This window comes from Xenopus laevis, chromosome 5L, assembly GCF_017654675.1.
Source record: "Xenopus laevis strain J_2021 chromosome 5L, Xenopus_laevis_v10.1, whole genome shotgun sequence".
In the NCBI taxonomy this organism is placed as follows: domain Eukaryota; kingdom Metazoa; phylum Chordata; class Amphibia; order Anura; family Pipidae; genus Xenopus; species Xenopus laevis.
In genome coordinates, this window is record NC_054379.1 from 6,205,014 (window position 1) to 6,229,994 (window position 24,981).

General features: G+C 41.3%; 1 protein-coding gene across 1 annotated transcript; it reads left to right on the forward strand.

Moving 5' to 3' along the window:
- Positions 1 to 1,205: 1,205 nt before the first annotated feature.
- LOC108716418 (protein STPG4) lies at positions 1,206 to 24,702 on the forward strand. Its single transcript, XM_018262534.2, has 7 exons — positions 1,206 to 3,263; positions 6,704 to 6,766; positions 8,237 to 8,488; positions 10,119 to 10,183; positions 12,089 to 12,143; positions 14,070 to 14,174; positions 23,955 to 24,702. Exons 1-7 carry the CDS (start codon positions 3,204 to 3,206, stop codon positions 24,093 to 24,095), a joined length of 741 nt encoding a protein of 246 aa, XP_018118023.1. The 5' UTR covers positions 1,206 to 3,203; the 3' UTR covers positions 24,096 to 24,702.
- Positions 24,703 to 24,981: the final 279 nt, after the last annotated feature.

The following is a 24,981-nucleotide window of genomic DNA, read 5'->3' on the forward strand; positions in this document are numbered from 1 at the left end:
GAAAGAATTCCTGTCCTGCTGGAGAGGGTTCAGATGAACTCACAGTCACACAGGTTTTATTCAGAGGGAAATAATGGCCATGTATTTTCCTCCAGCCTAAATTAATGCCAAGAAAAATGATTGGAAGATAAACCAATGAGTTCGTAGCTGGGTTGATGACTGTTTGCTATTGGCCCAAATGAAAGGCTTCTTGCCCATAGACTGCTTGGAAGAAGAATCTCAAGAAGTATCTGGGAAACCTTAAGATATATATATATATGATACACTGGTATGGGACCCGTTATCCAGAATGCTCGGGACCTTCATACCTTAAGTCTACTATAAAATCGATGAAACGTTAAATAAACCCAATAGGCTGGTTTTGCCTCCAATAAGGATTAATTATATCTTAGTTGGGATCAAGTACAAGCGACTGTTTTATTATTACACAGAAAAAGGAAATAATTTTTAAACATTTGGATTCATTTATTATAATAGAGTCTATGGGAGACGGCATTTCCATAATTTTGAACTTTCTGGATTATGGGTTTCCGGATAATGGATCCCATACCTTTATATATATATATTAGATATTTCAGGCAGTGGAGATATATAGGGGTTTGGTGGCAATAGGAAGGGGACACACTAATGTTTTTCAAGAGCCTATGGATCTGCCCCATCCCAGCGTATCCAGCACAAGTAAATATTCTATATTTAATATACTGGAGCAGGGGCAGCATGAAATATTTCGCTCCATCCCTGATGTGTTATTGGCAGCTCTACTTTCTTAAACTCACACTGTCCAATTAAAAGCCTCACACTAATTATAGTACAATGTGTTACACTAGTAAAGCTGAATGACAGCCATGCCTGCTGTAGAGACCCCTTTCCTATAGCAATTGTACATAGTGTATGGCTAGAAGCATTATTGGGGATGTCCTACTGCTGGAGACAATTGACACTGTACAAATGATGCTGCTAGAAGCGACTTATAGATAGAGAACAAAAGAAAGGGACCGCTACTGCTCACCGCATGTTCCTAAAACCAGGTGCTCTGTCAAGCAGTGTCCCCACTGCAAACATCCAATAGACTCAGAACAGGCAGACGGCACTTCTGGAATAGGTTTATTGGGGTTGCTGCTGTAGAACCGACTGGTTACCAATGATTAAGGGATTTACTCCCGAAACGCGTTAGGTTCTACAGCAGCAACCCCAATAAACCTATTCCAGAAGTGCCGTCTGTCTGTTCTGAGTCTATTAGAAGCGACTTAGATACATATTTGTGCTACAAGCAGCAAATTCCCCCCAGAAGTATATAATTTAAGTAAGAAACCTAGCTTTTCTGCATTTTATCCAACAAATTTGGTCTAGTGACCCCCAGCATATAACAGTACTGTAAATAATCAATCCCCCACATAGAACAGCACAGTGATTCCCAGCAATCCTCAATCACTGTGACCTTCAGCAACGCCAGTATAAATTTGCTCCAGCATATAAATCCCATTGTGACTGCTCCGGCAATTAGTGTTCAATGCAAAGTGCAACCAAGAAGTTCTCTGGGGTCTTCGCTGACACTTGTATCTCTCCAGGTGCAGAAGAGGCTGCTGAGAGGGATTATCACTACTTGCTTAAATCTCTGTGATCCCTGGAGTGACGTCCTTTCAATGAAACATGCTACACGCCAACCTAAACATCCAGTTGGAAGCAACCTCAGCCCATCACAATGTTGCCTTAGACCGGGGGTCCCCTGGGCTATTTGGTAGCCCAGTATGTGGACTGGCAGCCTATAGGGAGGTCTGTTTGGCAGTGCAATGGGTTTTTATCAAACCAAAAGTTACCTCCAAGCCAGGAATTCAAAAATAAGCACCTGCTTTGAGGACACTGGGAGCGACTGGTTGCTCGTGAGCCACTGGTTTGGGATCACTGCCTTAGACAAATGGTCTCTGAGGGCTTCACACTCCTATACTTTGAGTTGAACTCTCACTCGTGGTACATTGGATATGGGAAATCTCTGTGTGGACTCACCCCAGCAGTGCAGGGAATTTTGATGTAGAGACCTGAGCAGGTCCATATTCTTAGACCTGTACACGACCCATACCCACGACCTATGACCCACAACCTGAAATCTTCTTGCAATGATCCACTACCCAACCCCCAAAAAGCCAACTTACCTTCCGACCCAGAGGGACACGAGAAACCGGAAGTGATGTCACTCTGGTGCAGAATCTGCACAAAAATAAAAGCTGCTGGAGAAACAAGGGAGGGTGGGAAAGCTTAAGCCCGCACCTATGCCGGGTACCCAGCAGGGTTATCCAAGGATTGCCCACACAGGGGCTTTTTGCCCAAAATCAAACCACTCTGCAAATACTCCGCAGGTAACCGACGCGGTGCATGACTCTATTTTGATGTATGCCTCATAGATATCATCTCCCAGACATCAGGCCCCTTTATCGGTGACTGATCGAATCCTAAGGCCTTTGCTCCATCTTTATTGCTTCCTTGGATGAGCTCCTACTCTTGAGTCTGGCATGAAACACACAGATCAACCCCAAACTCGATCCAGGCCAAGTGCTCCCTTCTCCAAATGTCCCCCCATGCTGCAGACATTTCTCCCTATACCCACATTGCACTATGCCCTCTTATATATTTTCCTTTTGCTTTATTTCACTTTATTTCCTTTTGTTACATGTTTAGTTTAAGCCCTAATATCAATGTAGCTCTGTTAGTCTTGCCATAGGATTCCTTATCATCACCAACAGGCTTCCTCCTTTGTTATAATTCCTGCAGAAGAATCCTAGAGGTGGCCATACACAAGCTAATACTTGGCCCCACCAGATCAAGTCGGCAGCTTACTGGTCGTCGTATGGGGCCCTTATGACCTCCTCTTCGAAAACATTCAGTATTTGAGGAATTAAAAAAATAATGGTTAGCATTTTGGTTACTGGAGTAAATGGCACCAACTGTCACCTAAGTCAAGCGTCACCTAGGGACCCAATGATCTTCAGGTTGTCACTTCTTTCATAACCATAACAATATAATACAACCATGACAATGAAGAGCTTACAATGGGGTTTCACTCAGCTCCAGGCTCTTTAATAAGCAGAAAGAAAGTGTTTCCACCAGCCAGTGAGCTGCAAGAAGCCTTGACTTTCCGGTCTGGTTAGAAAAGCAACTTGCTGCAGGGATCTAAATCATTCACCATTGGTTACCGGCTTAAACAGACAATGTCGGCAGTGGGCAGCATTCAAGATGTGCTCCAAGACAAGGGGAGAAAACATATTCGGGTAAGATATTTCTATATAAAATAGTCCAAAAGGGGGTAGTCATTTGCTGTTACCCCTGTACATAACTAATGACCCCCATAGCTGTGATATATACAATCAGTGGGTGGAGTCTTTTACCTGAGAACCTATGGACAGACACTGAATTTAAGTGGAGGCCGCTGAGAGCTAATACAGGAATAGTCAGACAAGTAATTACTTTGTATATTAACTATTCGGTACCTGGCTATTTCATGGCCATCTGGAAACACACCAACGTCTCTGTGCAATTCAGGATAAAGATCAGAATGGGCTGGAAGGCAGCAGGCTGGATGGACAGCAATGATTTATACAAGGTTTTGGTTCCTGAACTTGGAATCCCAGCCAACTTGTCTTGCCCCAGGGCCTCTATTTTTCTAAATCTATTCCTAATTCTCGATGGAGAAAAAATACATTTGTTGGCAAAAGTTTAATAGCCTAAGAGGATATACAGCAAGATATGTCACATAGGGGAGTGAAAACTTTCATACCTACAGCTTCCAGCCCCTGGGACTGTCAGAGAGTAAAATATAACAAATGATTCACTTTCCAAGCAGGAACTGAAGCGACTCCATATTTGGTCCTTGCCAGGCAGATAATTGAGTACAGCTATTCCCCCTGAATAATGGATCATTTACCTAGCAAGGACCAAACATGGAGGAGCTTCAATTTCCCAGTTTGTCCTATTTAGCTCAAAAAATAACAAAAACGTAGATGTTTCATGATTGACAAGCACTGACCTGTAGTAAACCCTGTCCTATGCTGGGCATATCCACTTGGTTGGGCATGTCGACAAATAAATGACCCCCAAAGTAGTGGGCAACATTGGGTTGATCCAACTGACCAGGTTCTGATCCAACAATCACATAAAATAGGGAGGTTCAGCTTGGAATTGACCAGTCCCCTGGCTTATTATCTGATTGATCCCAGATTCAGATTCTACTGGATGTGCCTAACATCTTTACATTTATAAATGAATAAAGTACCCCCTGTTGTAAAATATAAGGATATTATAAATCACTGAGGAGTTCCATGACCATATAGAAGCACAAGGCTGAAGGAACTCCGTGGTCATGAAACTCCGAGGTGACTTCTAATATCCTCATGTATTCCAACAAGGGGTACATTATTTATTATAATACACACGTTTTAGTGAGTCATGTAATAGAAATGACATCACTAAGCTCCGTCTATAACTGATGACATCACTAAGAGCCATTTATAAGGATATCATTTACAGGATATTCATGACTTTTGTGTATTATATATATCTATACAAAAAAATCCACAACCACAATAAACAAATGCCCTCTTTGCTCTACACTAACACCATAGCAGCATATTTAAAAAGTGCGATAACTTAGGCCCCACCCAAATCCACCCTGACATGCCCCAAATATGGGCAAGCCCTATCCACTTTCTGGTAACCCCGCCCCTTTAGAGATCCATGTTTGGGACTGTCCTGCCTAAATCAGGGCCATGGTGAGATATATTCATGTAGAGTTACTAAAAACCTGCAGTAATGGTTTCATTAATGGACCTTGTATTGTCCCCAAATATCAGGCCTCAACTTGCTACTATTTTATTTGTCGTACTTCATTTAACGACCCATATCTCTAAGCTCCTGCATGGGGGTTAGTGTGTTGCCACCTATGGCATTCTATGGCTGTTCTGGCAATAATTAAAACTTTTGGCTGATCATTTGGATTATTGTACCATATTCACCTTGGTACAGCCACAAACTTCTAAGGGTACATTGGTGGGTCCTTCATAGCCCATTTCTTTTTTTTCTATCCTTCCAAGGCTGCACCCATAGCTTTAAGAAAAGGTCACATTTCTGAATTTTTTTTTTCATAAAAATTCATATCAGTTTTTTGGCAGTTTTGCAACAAATTCAAAAAATTAAATGCAACCTTTGAGAATTCAGGGATGCAAAGATATGTGATTCCTGGTCCAATCAAGCCACTCATATTTCCTCCTGGGGAAATTGTCTGGCCACGTACTCTCACACATTTCATACAGTTGTCTCCGCTTGTTGTTCCACAATGATACATCAGCTCTGTGCAAGGGAGACATGGAAAACATAATGACTCCACTACACCCAAGGGACCACTCGGCCTATGACATACTATACAACATCTCAAAATCTTTATAGAGCAGAGTAAGAGAATAATAATTTGTCCAAATTACTTGTGTTTTTTCATGGTGCCTCGGGGGCACTAGCTACTTGATCAACACTTTTATGCCCCCATTATCTCCTGAAGACAATTAGTGTTTGGTTTTTGGTACCTCTGGGACATTGAACCTGTAATTATATCACAGGGGATTGACTAAGGTCTATATACCAGGTTGACCGGAGTGCAGGCCTAAACTTCTATGTACAAATGGGACCAATATTATGTAGGCCAGTGATCCCCAACCAGTGGCTCATGAGCAACATGTTGCTCTCTGACCCCTTGCATGTTGCTCCCTTTTTGAATTCCTGGCTTGGAAGCAAGTTTCTTTAGGTTACTGCCATACAAAGCCTCCTGTAGGCTACCAGTTCACATAGGAGCTACCAATAACCAACCACAGCCCTTATTTGGCACACCCAGGAACTTTTTGCACACTTGTGTTGCTCTCCAACTTTTTCTACATTTGAATGTGGCTCACGGTTAAAAAAGGTTGGAGACCCCAGATCTAGACATTTAGCTCCGGGGGTCCACCATGACTTATTTATTTGCATAGACTTATTTCCCTTGAGATGAAGGGTATCATATGTTTTGCTGTGTGAGCTCTGTAGTAACCAGTATTATTTGGAAATCCTTGTGTGACCAAACCATATAAGTGCCCTATATTATGCCTACACTGATAAAAGGACCTGATAAATCACAAGGAAAGATGATTGCAACTGCACCCTCTTTGATTTTGATTCCCATTGGTTTGGCAAGCTCAGCAAGACTTTCAGCTCCGAATCAGTTGTGTGCAAATATCAATCCAGGGCGTGAGTGGGCAGAGTCACTATCTAAAGTGCATAACATTCCACACAGCAGTGAAAAGAGAAGAGACAGTCACTGAGCCCTGGACAATGGCCAGATGAGTCATTAATTTACTTTTTCTTCTTCAAATACCTGAATAATACAGGCCAAAGGGATCTGGTCAACTGTTTTGTATGGCTTTCTTCCCACATTGACAACTCTGTTCCTATTGGGCATAACTCCCCCAGGATGGTACCTCTGCCCAAGCAACATGTCCCAAATATTAGAGGGTCAGTAGATCACCCAAAGCAAGACAAGGACTGGTTGGTGGATCAGATGCAGTTACACCTGCTGCAATAACAGGACACTCCCATGCTCCCTATAGGAATGGCAAGGGATGATAGAAGGGGGTGCCATGATTGTCCCTAGTTTGTAGCAGTTTAGTTGTCTCTGTGTCTTTCCAACTAGAATCGCGAGAAGCAAAAGAAAAATCCAGAACTGAAAAGAGACTCCTGGATCAGCTCATCTTGGGTAAGTCCCATCTAAAATGGTCCCTCCAACTTGTTCCTCGCTCCCCTTCTCCTTTCAACTGTGAGTTCATTAGGGCAGGGCCCTCTGTACATCTTGTATTGGTTATGTGCATGTTTAATATAAACCCCCATTTATTATACAGCGCTACACAATATCGCCATGTATTCTATGTATGCCTTTGATGGAGAAGCTCCTCATTGGATGCACATGGCTTGGTGACAGGTGGATACTTAAAAGGGGTTTTTGAGTTATTTTGTTTTTTATTCAGCAGCTTTCCAGTTTGTAATTTCAGGTTGTTACCCTAGCAACCATGTATTGATTTGAATAAGAGACTGGAATATGAATAGGAGGGGCCTGAATAGACAGATAAATTGGTTTTCATTTCTTATTATTTGTAAGTTTTTGAGTTATTTAGCTTTTTATTCAGCAGCTCTCCGGTTTGCAAGGTCCAAATTCCCCTAGCAACCATGCATTGAATGAGAGACTGGAATATGAATAGGAGAGGCCTGAATAGAAAGATGAGTAATAAAAAGTAGCAAAAGTAGCCTTACTGAGCATTTGTTTTTTTAGATGGGGTCAGTGACCCCCATTTGAAATCTGGAAAGAGTCAGAAGAAGGCAAATCATTTTAAAACTATAAAAAGTAAATAATGAAGACCAATGGAAAAGCTGCTTAGAATTGGTCATTCAATAACATACCAAAAGTTAACTTAGAGGCAAACCACCCCTTGAAATTAGTATTTTGGCAAAGAGGGATTGACTATACTAAAGGTGCACATGAGGAGGGAGGGACTAATAGGCACAGGAGGAGGGACCAAGATGCACAGGAGGAGGGAGGGACTAAGAGATGCATGGGAGGAGAGAGGGACTAAGGGATGCATAAGAGGAGGGAGGGACTAAGAGATGCATGGGAGGAGAGAGGGACTAAGGGATGCATGGGAGGAGGGAGGGACTAAGGGATGCATAGGAGGAGGGAGGGACTAAGAGATGCATGGGAGGAGAGAGGGACTAAGGGATGCATGGGAGGAGGGAGGGACTAAGGGATGCATAAGAGGAGGGAGGGACTAAGAGATGCATGGGAGGAGAGAGGGACTAAGGGATGCATGGGAGGAGGGAGGGACTAAGAGATGCATAGGAGGAGGGAGGGACTAAGGGATGCATAGGAGGAGGGAGGGACTAAGAGATGCATAGGAGGAGGGAGGGACTAAGGGATGCATAGGAGGAGGGAGGGACTAAGAGATGCATAGGAGGAGGGAGGGCCTAAGAGATGCATTGGAGGAGGGAGGGACTAAGGGATGCATAGGAGGAGGGAGAGACTAAGAGATGCATTGGAGGAGGGAGGGACAAAGAGATGCATAGGAGGAGGGAGGGACTAAGAGATGTGTATGAGGACGAAGGAAAAAAAACAAGGTAATATGTTTATACAGAAAATGACTCTTTTCAATTTAAACATATGTTTTTGACCTTTCAGGAAACACCAGCCCCAGGAGCCTATGAAATACGAGATTTTCTGCAAGAAAGACAACTTAATCCTGTACAACCGACCTTTAGTTTCAAATGCCAGGGCAGGATCACAAAGCCGAACTCTGCAGCCTCCGGAGAATTATTATTACCAGGATGCTACAACTTCCCAGATTTTGCTTATTTTGCTGACAAGCTTCCAAATACCTACTCTTTTAAGAACACCCGAAGGAACACCCTGTTACTTGGCATCAGAGATAAGGTACAGGTATATCCAGAAACCTGTTATCCAGAAAGCTCAGATTCACATTCAACAATTCACATTATAACAAACTATTCCCTTTTTCTGTGTAATAATAAAACAGTAGCTTGTACTTGATCCCAACTAAGATATAATTAATCCTTATTGGAGGCAAAACCAGCCTATTGGGGTTATTTAACCTTTACATGATTTTCTAGTAAATGAAAATCCAAATATATTATAGGAAGATCCAAATTATGGAAAGATCCGTGATCCGAAACCCCAGGTCCTGAGCATTCTGGATAACAGATCCCATACCTGTACATATAGAGAAGAAGCCTGTTCTCTTATTTATTCCTGGCACTGCCAGCTTAATGTTGCTTTTCTACTTTGCCAGCATGAGAGAGAGAGAGAGAGAAATTAAATATATTTATATATCAATATTACATATAATAAATATATGAAGAGATGATTTATCTGTACAAGATTTGTTTGCCATGTTGTTCTCTCTACATTATATATTGATGTCCCCACTAGCATTTGTTCTCTGGTTACAGATGGGCTGTCAGCTGCATTTATATTAGTGAGGAACCCTTGGTCACCTTCCCTTGCAGCGGAATTCCTGTGTCCTATTTCTCTGTACAGTAAATAAAAGACAGATGTATTTAATGTCACCTTTCCCTCCAGGGTGAGCTGCAAATATCAGGCACATAATGCTGAGCTCCAGCAAATCTCTCTCGAACACTTTTGCCTCCACTGGCCTATTTACTGCCACCCTGTTATGAAACTGGCAGTTAGGAAACTGTGGGTAGATGGGATAGTTATTATTGTGACTAAGTTAAAGGGATACTGTCATGGGGAAAAATGTTTTCAAAATGAATCAGTTAATAGTGCTGCTTCAGCAGAATTCTGCACTGAAATCCATTTCTCAAAAGAGCAAACTGATTTTTTTATATTCAATTTTGAAATCTGACATGGGGCTAGACATATTGTCAATTTCCCAGCTGCCCCAAGTCATGTGACTTGTGCTCTGATAAACTTCAATCACTCTTTACTGCTGTACTGCAAGTTGGAGTGATATCACCCCCTCCCTTTCCCCCCCCCCCCGCCAGCAGCCAAACAAAAGAACAATGGGAAGGTAACCAGATAGCAGCTCCCTAACACAAGATAACAGCTGCCTGGTAGATCTAAGAACAACACTCAATAGTAAAATCCAGGTCCCACTGAGACACATTCAGTTACATTGAGAAGGAAAAACAGCAGCCTGCCAAAAAGCATTTCTCTCCTAAAGTGCAGGCACAAGTCACATGACCAGGGGCAGCTGGGAAATTGACAAAATGTCTAGCCCCATGTCAGATTTCAAAATTGAATATAAAAAAATCTGTTTGCTCTTTTGAGAAATGGATTTCAGTGCAGAATTCTGCTGATGCAGCACTATTAACTGATTCATTTTGAAAAAAATGTTTTTCCTATGACAGTATCCCTTTAAATAAAGCCTCCCTATAAAAAGCATTTTTGTTTCTTATTTTCTGTTCCGAGGACACGTGGGTAGTATTTCTCTGCCTGATGCGTTTGTACTGGCAGATACATTAGATAAAATAAATGTAAAATAAATATAAAATAAATGTAATACGGAATATTGTGTTTGCAGGATCTACACACAGAGCCAAACAGATATAATGTCGTCCCCCTTCCATCAGAGCCTCGTGAGTGCAAGTAAGAATCCCATTAATACTTGATATTGAAAGGCAAATTAATAATTATTTGCCTTTTGCATTTGTTCTAATTGTCCTATGAGAGAGTTACTGTCTTAGTTACTGCCCAACAACAATCTCATCTTCTTCGGGCGACTAATTTCCCCGAAAAGCCTTCCCACCAGCTGAAATGTAAAGTGCTGGCAGGATGGCACTCGGAGCACTTTGTTTTCCGAAGTCGGCCAAAGTTGCCTCACAAGGAAACTGGTGGGAAGGCTTTTCGGGGAGATTAGTCGCCCGAAGAAGAGGAGATTTGTCACTGGGGGACTAATCTCCCCGGAATCTTATCATCTGTCACCACCGTTAGAGGTGATGTAACACAAGAGGTGACCGCTACATGTTAGCTGCTGATTGGTTGCTATGGGTTACTAGACCTGGTGCAAACTATTGTGACTCTTATTACATAACTTCATAGCCACAATTTACCTATTGTATTATAACCAACAAAACAGAGTCATAAATATCAGCACTCTCCATAATAATAACAATCGGGGAAAGGCGCCCTGTGATAGAGTTTGGGCCCCTGAGATTTGTGAAGGTCTGTTTTGTGGGTATAAAAGGAGTGGGCTTGCAGGAGGGTGGCCATGGTTCTTGGGGAATATAGACATGGTTATGGTTTAATTAGGGGTGGCTAGGCCTGCAATTAAGGTGGTCCTTTTTCTACCAGTATAGAGAAGAAAATAGTAGAATTCCGTTTAAAAAACAAAAATCTTTCAAGCGTCAAACTAACCATGTAGCGTGTTTTTTTAACATGGATTAAATAAAGATTTTTGGTTTTTAAACAAGCAGCCCGGAATTCGACCATTTTCTCCTCTATACTGGGAACAGCGCGGGACGCTGAAAGACTCCTGCACCTGGCTTGATGCTTTGGGCTGCCGAATTCTTACTACCGTATATACTTGAGTATAAGCCGTCCCGAGTATAAGCCGAGGTACCTAATTTTACCTCCAAAAACTGGGAAAGCTTATTGACTCGAGTATAAGCCTAGGGTGAGAAATGCAGCAGCTTCTGGTAAGTTTCAATCAAAAAATTGAGGGTTTCTGCTCCCATTGAAGGTGCTGGCATCTCGTTTTTGGATGCCGGCGACCATTCTTGGATGCCGGCGACCATTCTTGGATGCCGGCGACCATTCTTGGATGCCGGCGACCATTCTTGGATGCCGGCGACCATTCTTGGATGCCGGCGACCATTCTTGGATGCCGGCGACTATTCTTGGATGCTGGCGACTATTCTCAGGCGCCGTTGACTATTCTTAGACGCCGGCGACCGTTTTTGCACTTGACCCGAGTATAAGTTGAGGTAGAGTTTTTCAGCATATTTTAGGGGCTTTTACAACCCGGCTTATACTCGAGTATATACGGTACATATCTGTGGTGAGTCGGATCGGTTACGTTTTTTCAAATCTTTTTCTACCAGTGTCTCATTCTACTTTGGTAGACAGTGGAGTAACTACATGTTACAGGGCCCCACAGCAAATTCTGTTTAGAGACCCAAATTCTACTCTCTAAGTTACCAAGAGCCCCTTATATTTTCAACCCATGTCCCTGAAAAAAAAATGAATACGACTCCTTGGGAAGTGGGGACTGAATGGCGACACATGAAATATCAGCAAAATCTACTCCAGCGATTAACCGAAGTGATTAATGCAGAACAATAAACAATGAAGATGCTCAATAATTCTCCCTACCAAAGACAAAACCAATTAACTTCATCACGGGCTATTAAGTGAGTGATCTTTAGCGGCACTTCATAGGAAAAGCTTTGATTGCAGCAATTTATAGCAATTATACATTGTGTTATATTTCACTCATTTGCCATCTCTGCTTTTATTACATTCAATCACAATGTTTTTGTGTGTGTTTTCCAGGGATTTTATGTTCCGTTCGGCAGTGAAGAGGTTTCCATCCAGTTTTTTGGTTCCTGTGAGTATTTACAGCTTTTGTCTTCATTTGTTTTGCATTAAGAGAGAAACTGTAAATATATATATATTTATACACACAGGTATGGAACCTGTTATCTGCAAACCTGTTATCTAGAAAGCTCCGAATTATGGAAAGGCCGTCTCCAATAGACTTAAATTTACATAAATATTTCAAATTTTGAAATGATTTCCTTTTTCTGTGTAATAATAAAACAGTAACTTGTACTTGATCCCAACTAAGATATAATTAATCCTTATTGGAAGCAAAACCAGCCTATTGGGTTTATTTAATGTTTATGTGATTTTATGAGTTTTTTACAATGAAATCCAAATTTTCAGTGAAAAAAACCCCTTGAATTTATTAAACCCTGAGGGTGTTAAAAGTTCGGAAAAAAAAGTACTCCAACTCAGACCTGCCGAGTTCATGTAGAAGTCAATGGAAGAAGTCCCAAATCTGCGCTGGGTTTCGTGCAATAATCCGAAGATTTTTTGGTTTTCAGGCAAAAATCCTGAAAAAATCATACGATTCGATTTGTTTAATGTCTTTTTCGAGTTTTTTCCCTAAAAGGAATTTTTTAGGAAAATGTATTGACAAATAAGGGGAAAAAACCCTTGCGGATTTGGTCGGAGTAGTTACCGATTATTTTCGGTTTTTGATAAATTACACCCTTAAAGGGATTCTGTCATGATTTTTATGATGTTTTTATTTCTAAACTACACTGTTTACACTGCAAATAATTCACTCTACAATATAAAATTTGATTCCAGAACCAGCAAGTGTATTTAGTTGTAATATTGGTGTGTAGGTGCATCTCAGCTCATTTTGCCTGGTCATGTGATTTCAGAAAGAGCCAGCACTTTAGGATGGAACTGCTTTCTGGCAGGCTGCTGTTTTTCCTACTCAATGTAACTGAATGTGTCTCAGTGGGACATGGATTTTACTATTGAGTGTTGTTCTTAGATCTACCAGGCAGCTGTTATCTTGTGTTAGGGAGCTGCTATCTGGTTACCTTCCCATTGTTCTGTTGTTTGGCTGCTGGGGGGGAAAGGGAGGGGGGTGATATCACTCCAACTTGCAGTACAGCAGTAAAGAGTGATTGAAGTTTATCAGAGCACAAGTCACATGACTTGGGGCAGCTGGGAAACTGACAATATGTCTAGCCCCATGTCAGATTTCAAAATGAAATTTAAAAAAAACTGTTTGCTCTTTTGAGAAATGGATTTCAGTGCAGAATTCTGCTGGAGCAGCACTATTAACTGATGCGTTTTGAAAAAAACATTTTTTTTCCATGACAGATCTGTTATCCAGAAAACCCCAAGTCCGAGCATTCTGGATAACAGATCCCATACCTGTATTGGGTATTTTCCCAGTGTCCTGACAGCCTATTCCGACCCTGGCTCTTGGCAAAACCAAGGGATTTGACAACATGGGGGACTAGATATAAAAATATTAAATAGAAATGTCTAGTAATAAATTGATCATCAATCAGCACTAAATATGTAAAGAATTAGGGGCTGATTTACTAATATGGATGTGAAACTGTCATTGGACTATTTTTAAGTCTAATGGCTCATTGGTTGCTATTAGTAACTGCACTGGGGCATCTGTATATAGCACCAAGTATACAGACAGAACTTTTATATTTATTATCCCTGATGGAATAATCTCATATTCTTTCTAATATTAAACCTGCGAGCGCCGTTCCCTCCACGGCGATACTTCCCCCGTACTGAAATGACGACGCTTAATCATCCGTATATATCTCTGCCGTGTATCTGTCCATAGGAAAGTCATTTAATTATGTCTTCCGCTTAGATCTCATCAGCGCCCTGATTCCGTCTCATCCAGATTGCTCTGAGCTTTTAATAGCGTTTGTTCCATGAGAAGATTAGATTAAATAATTATGTACTTTTCATATTTCTTCAGAGGGAAGGTCCGGGGCCCGGAGATTACGAGGTCAAAAGAAATCCCTCTTGCGGCATCTCATCATGTTTCAGGTCTAAGGTCCCCAGATTTCCCGCCTACCGCTCCGTAAGTATATATATATATTTCTTATAATAATACCAATTCTACAAATCCGTAGCGCATGCTTCAATAGTCACTATATAATTATATTTATTTCTTGCAGTTGTTTATTATATACGTAATGATTTATTTTTGAGCTGCTCAATCTAACTGCAAGCAACACATTCATGCTGTGAGTCACTGACAGGTTTCACCTGCTCTGATTGGCTGATTCCAGCATGAGTCAGCATCAACCACACGGCATGGTTGAGCTCTTTGCAGTAGTAAAAAAAGGTTAGGTTGATGAAGCACATCCATAAGTCATTTGATGATGATTGTTTAAAATCTGTTTAAAGGTGTTACATTTCATTTTTTTTTTTATTATTTGTGGTTTTTGATTTATTTAGCTTTTTTTCAGCATCTTTCCAGTTTGCAATTTCAGCAATGTGGTTGCTAGGGTCCAATTTCCCCTAGCAACCATTCCTTGATTTGAATAAGAGGCTGGAATATGAATAGGAGAGGCCTGAATAGAAAGAGGAGGAATAAAAAGTAGCAATAACAATACATGTGTAGCCTTACAGAGCATTTGTTTTTTTAGATGGGGTCACTGACCCTTATTTGAAAGCTGGAAAGAGTCAGAAGAAGAAGTCAAATAATTAAAGAACTATAAAAAATAAATAATAAAGAGCAATTGATTTAAACACCTTTTGTTTAAAGGTGTTACATTTCATTTTTTTTTAATTATTTGTGGTTTTTGATTTATTTAGCTTTTTTTCAGCATCTCTCCAGTTTGCAATTTCAGCAATGTGGTTGCTAGGGTCCAATTTCCCCTAGCAACCATTCCTTGATTTGAATAAGAGGCTGGAATATGAATAGGAGAGGCCTGAATAGAAAGAGGAGGAATAAAAAGTAGCAATAACAATACACGTGTAGCCTTACAGAGCATTTGTTTTTTTAGATGGGGTCACTGACCCTTATTTGAAAGCTGGAAAGAGTCAGAAGAAGAAGTCAAATAATTAAAGAACTATGAAAAATAAATAAGAAAGACCAATTGAAAAGTAGCTTAGAATTGTTCATTCTATAACACACTAAAAGATAATTTAAAAGAAAAAGTGAAAACCAAAAGTTGCTTAGTATTAGCCATTCTATGACCTACTAAAAGTTATCTTAAAGGTGAACCACAATTTTGGGGTTAAATGTCATTTTTGACATTTTTTGTGTTGTTTCAATTGTCGGGCGCGTATTGTATTTGACTGTCGGGAGAGACGTGGAGACAACAGGGTGCGTCACATTTCCAGCTGCCTTGGTGGCTTATCACCAGATTATGAGTCAGTCCCTTCCGTATCCTCCCGTGGGCTCCGATTGCAGCAAATGCAACGCTCCACAAAGGTCAATACATGGAAACCAGAGGCTTAAGAAAAATGTTAACCAGGCTCCAAGAGTAAATTCTGAAAGTGGAGCCGGTGAAACCAACAATGTCGCAGCCATTAGAGAGCGTTCACTGCAGCCGAGGTTGTGATTGTGCATTACAGTAATATAATCCCTAATTACACACTTATATAAAGTGCTCAAATGGCTGGCGCTTTAATAGATTAGACCTGGGCCACTCGCCGGGCTTTAATGTATCATAATAGATAAGTCGAGACGCATCATTTATTACGAGAAAACTTGTCATCACTCCTGACATTAAGAAACCTGCAAACCTTGGGGGGTGAAAAGCACCAAAAAGCAAGGAACGCATGTAGAACTGAAAATTGTAGCTCACCCCAAGCTACAGGGTTAAAAGACCAGTAACATTAAAAAAAATTAAAAATTTTTTTTTTCTATATAATGAAAAAAAACTACCAAGACACATTTAACTTTAAATTCGCAAAGTCTTTATTAAGATATAACTTACCGATTCTCCGCTTGTTCTCCTCTTCAGGAACGACAACAGGGTGACGATCCATCGTGCGGCACTTGATTTCTCCTCCCTGGCAATCTCCTATAGAAGGCAGGGAGGAGAAATCAAGTGCCGCACGATGGATCATCGCCCTGTTGCCGGAGAATTGGTAAGTTATTTCATAATAAAGACTTTGCGAATTTTAAGTTAAAAGTGTCTTGGTGGGTTTTTTTTTCGATAAGTACAAACTAATTATTTTTTTTTAAAATAATTGATGTTACTGGTCCTTTAATAAGGGTTCTGAATGTTGCTTTAGCTCAATGTTTGGGAGCTTCACTTGTTACAGTCGGACCCAGCAGTGATCACCATGGTTGACAACAAAGGCTCTTCTGTGTTGGCCTGTAGTTACGTGTAGAGTAGTGATGGGTGAATAAATCAGCTATGCACAAATTCACAGCAAATTTGCACGTTTCGCGCAACTGCGGGTCAAAAAAAAATGAATCGGACGCCCATTGACTTTAATGCATTTGGACAAAATAGGTGCCGGTCAAATTGTCACAAGCTTCATAATTGTCGCGGGCGTCAAAATTGACACGGGCATCAAAAATGACGGGGGCTTCAAAATTAGTGTTTCGCTAATTTTTAGGCAAAACGGGACAAATTCGCCCATCACTATTGTAGACCCATCATCTGACCAGGGTGATAGACAACATTGTCCTCCATCCTCAGAATCATTAATTTCCTACTGTATCCACCTCCATGACCACTTTCTGTATCGTAGACCACGGTATAAGCCATTATTTAAACTGAAAATCCTTATCATAGTCAGTTGTTCATCTACTCAGATCCTAAAAGGTTCTACTAAGAGGTAGAACCAACTATAAAGGCTCTGCTGCAAATGTTCTGGATGCCTCCTCCTCTCTATGGAGCTGTAAGGAATACAATCACAAATGTATAGTTTTCCCCTATATAAAGCAAAGGCCTCTTTTATTCTTCTTATTATTAGATCTCATGTATTACTATAGGTAACCAACATAAAATGCATGAATTTTTTTACACAAGCCAAGTGTTTATATAGTAGAAGAGCAATTAGGGGACCTTCAGTAGAACAAAACTCATCCAACGATGAAGCTTATGTTACTTTTTCCTTCAACTTTGGTCACTACTAAACTCATTCTAAATGCTCAATATCTTCTGTCCTTCCACATGGTTTCCAATGTGTCCATCTTGTCTCTTCTGATGAATGTGCCCAATAGTGATGTGCAGCTAGAGTTTCCCTCAACCCCGTCCACAGGGCCACCATCAGGAGGGCACTCGGGATACAATTGTCCCATCTTCTATATGTTAAGGGGCTCCCGGCTGCTGCGTTTCTTGAATTAGCTGGGCCCCCTTGAGCTGCCGAAGTAGGAGCTGAGTTGTGCCAAATAAGGAGCCAGGCTGCTCCGAAGTAAGAGCTGAGCCCTGAAGTAGGAGCCAAAGCCACAGGAAGGAGCTGAGGAAGAAGAAAGGTAAGTTCCACCGAATACCAATCACCTTATTTTTTTTTTTATTAAACCGTTGGGCACTAATTTTTTTCTTTACTTGTAGGGAGGGGGGGGCTGGCCACCAATGCTTTTTGTTACTTGTACGTGTCCCTGGCCACCAATGTTTTTTTTAACTTGGAGGGGGTGCCAGAAAATGTTGTACAGGGCCCCTGGAATTCTGATGGCCGACCTGCCTGTCCGACCCTAACCCGCCCCTTCCCAACCTGAACCCGGCCCACTCCGTCCCCTCTATTTATAGACACACCCAGCCGGACAGTAATGTCATGAAAGGGGCAGGCAGGCATGAGTCTATAAATTCAGGAACAGAAACTGGAAGTCGGGGGTAACCGGCCCAAACCCGCCCAACCCTTGGGTTTCAGACCACTCATCACTAGTGCCCAACCCCTCCCATTGACACTGGGGACACCGCCCACCCCGGACCTGCTGGTACCTCCAGGGTTCGCACAACTCGTTGCAACAATAGGTGCACCAGACTTTGCACCCAGTGAATCAGGTGCAAATGCTGCTTTGAACACAACCCCCACTATGAACATGCTCTTTGCACCTTAATGTAGTTCTGTCGGTTTCATGCATTGGGCGCAGCTGCTGCAGATACAACATGGGTCTTGGCTCCAATTACACTGGAATTATGGGAAAAAACACAAATTATGGTGGTATTTTCTCAAATGATCCCTCTAATCAGTCAGTGCCCCACCAGGTCTCACCTTCCTCCACAACCCCACAGTGTTATCAGCACCTTCTTCTATGACTTTGGCTTCATTTCACCCTATACATTTCCCCCATTGTTACTCATATCCATTGTGACAAATCATTTCAATACTTACAGCAAATTCTTGACCTGGAAATACATAACGGGGCTGGATGTCTCCTAAATAAATCAGAATTCCCTATTCATCAGCCATATGAGAATTAAGAGCGATATGTATTTCATTTTTCCGGATTTCCTCTCAGTGGGGATTAAAAACTTTGTTTCATTTTGGCCTAAATTTAAGCCACATAATCTGTAAATGACCCACATTAAACCAGTTATTGTTTTGGACATAACGAGGCTGAAACAGCTTATATTAATATTTGGGAGCTTTTCTTAGAAAACGTTGCAATGTAATGTCCTTGCGGGAGGAAATCCAGATTATTTTTATGTAAAAAGTTATTTATTCTGTTGATTTTTAAAACACAGAGTCATCACTAAAGTGGCGCTACTGTTGGTTCTGCTGTGTCGCACTTTCACAAATGTTTCTTTTCATATTTCTTTTCAGTGAGTCAACCTTTAGGGGTGAACCTTTGCTGGGGGGCCCATGACTCTTTTGGTGACTGTTTGAGTTTTGAAGGGGTTTTCTGGTTCAAAACCTTTAATTTCCCAAAACCAAGTGGCATGGGACATAAACGGTCCACCTCCAACATCAATGGATCACCCCAACATCACTAGTTGGCCCCCAACATTATTGGTCCCATACCCAAATGTTATCACCTGCTCCTGTCCGTCACTAGTCTCACATTACTAACCCCACCCACTTACATTACAGGCCCACCCCCTTTTCTGGATTTTGCCCAAGATTTTATTGTGCACCTTAGTGACTTGGCAGTTTTGATCCCTACTGTCTACATGTTGCTAAGTTAAAGGACAAGGAAAGTTAAAGTAAAGAAGTAGGTAGAAATGTTGTACGTGATGTTTTGTGCTTCTGTACCAGCCCAAGGCAACCACAGCCCTTTAGCAGTAAAGATCTGTGTCTCCAAAGATGCCCCAGTAGCTCCCCATCTTCTTTTCTGCTGATTCACTGATTCACATGCTCTGTGCTGCTGTCACTTACTGAGCTTAGGGACCCACTCACAATATACAGTACACATAGAATAGAAATGTCACAATATAAGGCTGATTAGTAATTAATACACATAATTACTACATGGCAGCACAGAAACCAGTGCAATTAGCATCAGAATTGAATAATCAGCAAACCTGTAGCATCAGCTTATATTACAGCCAGGGAAGCTCATTTTCTGCTGGATAATTAGTGACGAGCCCTAAGCTTAGCTTCTCAACAGCCAATCAGAGCCCACTGAGCATGTGAGTGTCACAGACACTTTCCAAGATGGTGACCCCCTGTGACAAGTTTGAAGTCCTGGATCATTGCTGCTATTGACAAGCTCAAACTTTAGCCTCGTACAATAAGTTCAGTATATAAAATAGGACATTTTTAGCCATATTAATTTTTAGGGTTTAGTTCTCCTTTAAAGGGGTTGTCTGCCTTTAAATTAACTGTTAGTATGATGTAGAGAATGATATTCTGAGACAATTGGTTTTCATTTCTTATTATTTGTCATTTTTGACTTATTTAGCTTTTTATTCAGCAGCTCTCCAGTTTGCAGTTTCTGCAGTCTGGTTATTAGGGTCCAACCATGCACTGATATGAATGAGAGACTGGAATATGAATAGGAGAGGCCTGAATAGAAAGAGGAGTAATAAAAAGTAACAATAACAATACATTTATAGCCTTACAGAGCATTTGTTTTTTAGATGGGGTCAGTGAAGTGAAGAAGGCAAATAATTAAAAAACAATAAATAAATAATGAAGACCAATTGAAAAGCTGCTTCGAATTGGCCATTCTATGACATACTAAATGTTAACTGAAATGTGAACCACCCGTTGCCCTTGCAGTTTTAGGATTGGCGCCTTTCAGTTACTGGTGTATGTTGCTTTAATTCCACACATTGGAGCAATCCTTGTATTTGGGTCCACATTCCGATCCTTTATTGAAATGGAAATCCCAATCCTTTCATAATATATGGGAGAGGAGGGTGAAACAGTAACAAGGTGGAGCCCAGTAGAGATGTATATTGTTGTTTGCTTCAGAGTTAAAGTTACGGATCCGGGAACAGCTAAAATTAGCAAGTCTGCCTCCCACTATACAAAAGCCTTTTCATTCCCAAACTGAAGAGTAAGATTGTGCCGGGCTGTGCCAAACTTGTATTAAACCCGTCATTATCCCAACCCAGAACTGGGCACCCGCCCTCACCCACTGGACTTGCTTCCTATAATAATAATACTAATAATAATAATAATAATAATAATGTCTCAGTCTTCCACATTCAGAACAGGGAACTGAAACATCAGTGTTGTTGTTTTAGGTTTCTGTTCAGTGTAACTTAAAGGGGGTGGTTCACCTTTAAATTAACTGTTAGTATGATGTAGAGAGGGATATGCTGAGACAATTTGCTAATGGTTTTCATTTTTTATGATTTGGGGGTTTTGAGTTATTTAGCTTTTTATTCAGCTGCTCTCCAGTTTGTAATTTTAGCCATCTGGTTGTTGGGATCTAAATTCCCCTAGCAACCATACACTGATTTAAACAGGAGACTGGAATATGAATAGGAGAGGCCTGAATAGAACAATGAGGAATAAAAAGTAACAATAACAATACATTTGTGCCTTACAGAACATTTGTTTTTAAGATGGGGTCAGCGACCCTCATTTAAAAGCTGGAAAGAGTCAGAAGAAGGCAAATAATTTAAAAACTGTACAAAATAAATAATGAAGACCAATTGAAAAGTTGCTTAGAATTAGCCATTCTATAACGTAAAGGTAAACCACCCCTTCAAATGGGCTGGGGAGGGGGGGCTACAGCAGTCCCTGCGGCAGTCTAGCCCCTCCCACCCCCGTCCACTGGGTCTGCTGTATAATAATAATAATAACACTGTGTTGGTGAAACAAACTGCACTCTGGGTACCACTATCATTGGAAGAATCCTGGGCCAGTGTCGTTTTATCCTAAAAGGAGCACCGGCCCAGGATTTCAGGTAAGTACATACAATCACTGCCTAACTTTTGGCACCCCAAGTAAAAAGACGGTTCCTTCTCCTTTAAAGGAGAACTAAACCCTAAAAATGAATGTTTCTAAAAATGTCCTATTTTATATAGTGAACTTATTGCATGAGGCTAAAGTTTGAGCTTGTCAATAGCAGCAATGATCCAGGACTTCAAACTTGTCACAGGGGGTCACCATCTTGGAAAGTGTCTGTGACACTCACATGCTCAGTGGGCTCTGATTGGCTGTTGAGAAGCTAAGCTTAGGGCTCGTCACTAATTATCCAGCAGAAAATGAGCTTCCCTGGCTGTAATATAAGCTGATGCTACAGGTTTGCTGATTATTCAATTCTGATGCTAATTGCACTGGTTTCTGTGCTGCCATGTAGTAATTATGTGTATTAATTACTAATCAGCCTTATATTGTGACATTTCTATTCTATGTGTACTGTATATTGTGAGTGGCTCCCTAAGCTCAGTAAGTGACAGCAGCACAGAGCATGTGAATCAGTGAATCAGCAGAAAAGAAGATGGGGAGCTACTGGGGCATCTTTGGAGACACAGATCTTTACTGCTAAAGGGCTGTGGTTGCCTTGGGCTGGTACAGAAGCACAAAACATCATGTACAACATTTCTAGCTAGGTCTTTAGTTAGGCTTTAGTTCTCCTTAAAGGGAATCCTGAAGTCACCACCACCTTCAATGTGCCATTAGCTCCAGGGTTTCTTTCCTTTAATAGGATTCCCACTATGGGCTGTCTCAATGCATTTGCACCTGAAGAGAAACACGCTGGTGTCATTTTGATGCCAAATATTGGAAATGCTGGAAATTATGGCATCTTTACCCAGAATATATAGAATGCTCTTTGAAGCTTTAAAGCATTGGACACAATTGCTCCAGGAGCAACTCCCCCATTCCGGCACAATTACACATTAATGGCGGCAATAAACTCTGCATTTTGGGTAAAAAAAAAACCATGGCGAATTTTGTCTGAAATTGCACTTTGCACAATGCACTTCCATCGGTAAATAAGCCCCTATATTAAGTCTTTGAAGAGTAGCATTTCTACAGTATTACAGTAAATATCAGAGGAGAGAGAGAATACACAGAGCTCACTATTTATAAATGATCTCTAATCATCTCCAGACGTGCCAGTAAAGGAGCCTGGTATCTCCCAGGGAGTTTATTTCCAGAATGCTGCACCCGGGCAGTGGCACATTTGGGCACAGAGGGAAACAGAGACAAATATAAGCTGCTTGTTTGGTGACTCATTCATTACAGCACTTTCTTAAATACACCACTAAAATAACAAGCTGTACACTCATGAACATAGTAGAACCTTTGGCTATTGGTCATTGTTGTTACTAGAAGCTTCTGGGCCCACCTAAAATTAAGAGTTAAGGCTTGAGTAACATGTATTTATCAGTTATTGCACCATTGGGCCTCCTGCTCCCTGTTCATTGTCTAATGCTGAGGTTCCTAAACTGTGTTGTGTTAGCCGGATGAAGACCAGTTAGAGTAAGATTTGGGGAATATGCTTAGATACTCCATAGTGCCCAGCTTGAAGGTCAGTTAGGGTGAGATCTGGGGTGAAAATCTATTTAACATATTAGATATGCTCAAAACTATGGCTATATGAGTGTTCCTCTCAGGGGGGTTTAAACTTAAATCTAACAATCAGCCAACCCTGGTCTTAGGCCTATCCTTGTTTAATGTAGCCTATAAGGCGAAACCCTACTCATTGCAGCTCATCATGTATATTTTAGACTGCCTTTGACGATTCTTGGATATAAAACCTGGAGGCCCACAAGTCATTCATAGCTCCTCTAGTGGAGGCTGTAGTCTACAGCAATCCTCATCTGCTGCACTCCTCTTGGGTTTGGTTCAAACTATGTGACAATGCTAATAATAATAATACACAATTACATGAAATACCCTCACCCTATCAGTCACCCTGCTATAATTCCAAGGATATTTAGGACAAGTGTTTGTATTTTATTTCACACTAATTGGCCTTCAGGCTGGGCTTCTAGAAAAAGCTAGAACTGCAAATAAATGTTGACCCTAAACCCAACCTTCAGGCTGCCCCCCTACAAAAACTTGTATGGCTTTGGGCTCCCCTAAGGGGTAGTGCTGTTGTATCATGATGGGTCAGAATCTCCAGCGATGCCATTAATAGCCCTAGACTATAATTATCCTACAGAAGGTTGGTGTAGGACACTGGACATTGCTTCTTTAGTTCAGGTTCCACAATAGTGTTTTGCATGTCGGAATGATGAGTTTCACAGCAGCCTTCCAGAGATAGGGGGGGGGCAGAAAGCGAAGATAAGAATTTACTTTAAGGTGTTGTCAAGTAATTGTACATTAAGTCAGAACAGATGCAACAAAGCCTGAAGAAAAGCACTAAAGTCCGGGACGTTCTCACTGTATCTCCTCAGTGGAACTAATGTGACTCTTTTCCAGCCATTTCATTTACGTCAGTAGGACGACACGTTCTGCAAGTGTAAGTGTTTCCCAAGCTTTTCTTCTTGCTTTTTGTATCACTTAACTCTTCCCCCTTGCCATTTATTTTTTTCTATTTTAGAAAACTCCAGGACCGGGAACGTATGAACCAATCCGACAGTTCCCGAAACAAACACCCACAGTTGCAAAAATGGGTCGTCTGCACAACATCTTCTTCTCCAGTTCATTTGACTTGGAAATTGTAAATCGCAGGAAACAATGAATTCTTTGCTGTTTTCTGCCTCCACGAAATGCTGCAAGATCATCTATACCCTAAGAGAGAGAAGTCCGATATCCACTGACAACACAAACTGCAACACGGTGACCTGTTTGTTGGTTGATCCAAGGTTGTCATTAGTGGTGGAAGGATCCAGAGCAGCATGGTGGCCCAGTTAGTCCTGTTGCCTTACAGAAGTTGGGTGCTGAGTTCAACTTGTAGCATCTGATCCTAGAATGTTATATAATGATAATGTTAGAGTGTAAGCTCTGGTGGGGTGGAGACTGATACCTATGATAAACAATCTCTGTAAAGTATTGATTAAATATCTTACATTTTCCTGTGGGTTTGACTAATGGAATTATTAAAGGCTGAATATATATTTGTCTTTGGGTTTATTTCTTAAAAGATTCTGTGAAAGTTTTACTGGATCAGCTTGGATTTATAGCCTCACCTTAAGGAGCCATTGTTTTACTGGCACGCTGGCCACGAGCTTCACCTCCCATAGGGCTCCTATTGTGTTACAATCCCAAGGGAGTCACTGCAAAATTGGTGAAACTCTTGAGAAAACCTGCATGTATTGCCCCAACCCCACATTTGACTAAGGGTGGCCATTCAGCCAGATCTTGATCGGGGAAGCCCGTCGGGGGGCCCCATACACGGGCCAATAAGCTGCCTACTCTGTCTGTCGGCAGCTTTTATCGGCCCGTGTATGGCCACCTTAACTGTTCCCGAATCCCATCAATTGCCTTTCAGTTATGAGTGCAACGCTGGCAGTTGCAGTTACCCTCAGATACTGGAACCAGGACCAATTCCAAGTCTGCCCTACCCTATAAAAACTGCCAAAAAAGTATTTTTTTTGCAGAGTCCCCTAACAGAATTTTTCCTGGGC

Excerpts from the sequence above, each read along its gene's own strand:
- LOC108716418 (XM_018262534.2), top strand. The coding sequence starts at position 3,204 with ATGTCGGCAGTGGGCAGCATTCAAGATGTGCTCCAAGACAAGGGGAGA. Across the intron at positions 3,264-6,703 it reads AGGGGAGAAAACATATTCGG|AATCGCGAGAAGCAAAAGAA; the intron begins GTAAGATATTTC and ends CTTTCCAACTAG. Across the intron at positions 14,175-23,954 it reads GATTTCCCGCCTACCGCTCC|AAAACTCCAGGACCGGGAAC; the intron begins GTAAGTATATAT and ends TTTCTATTTTAG.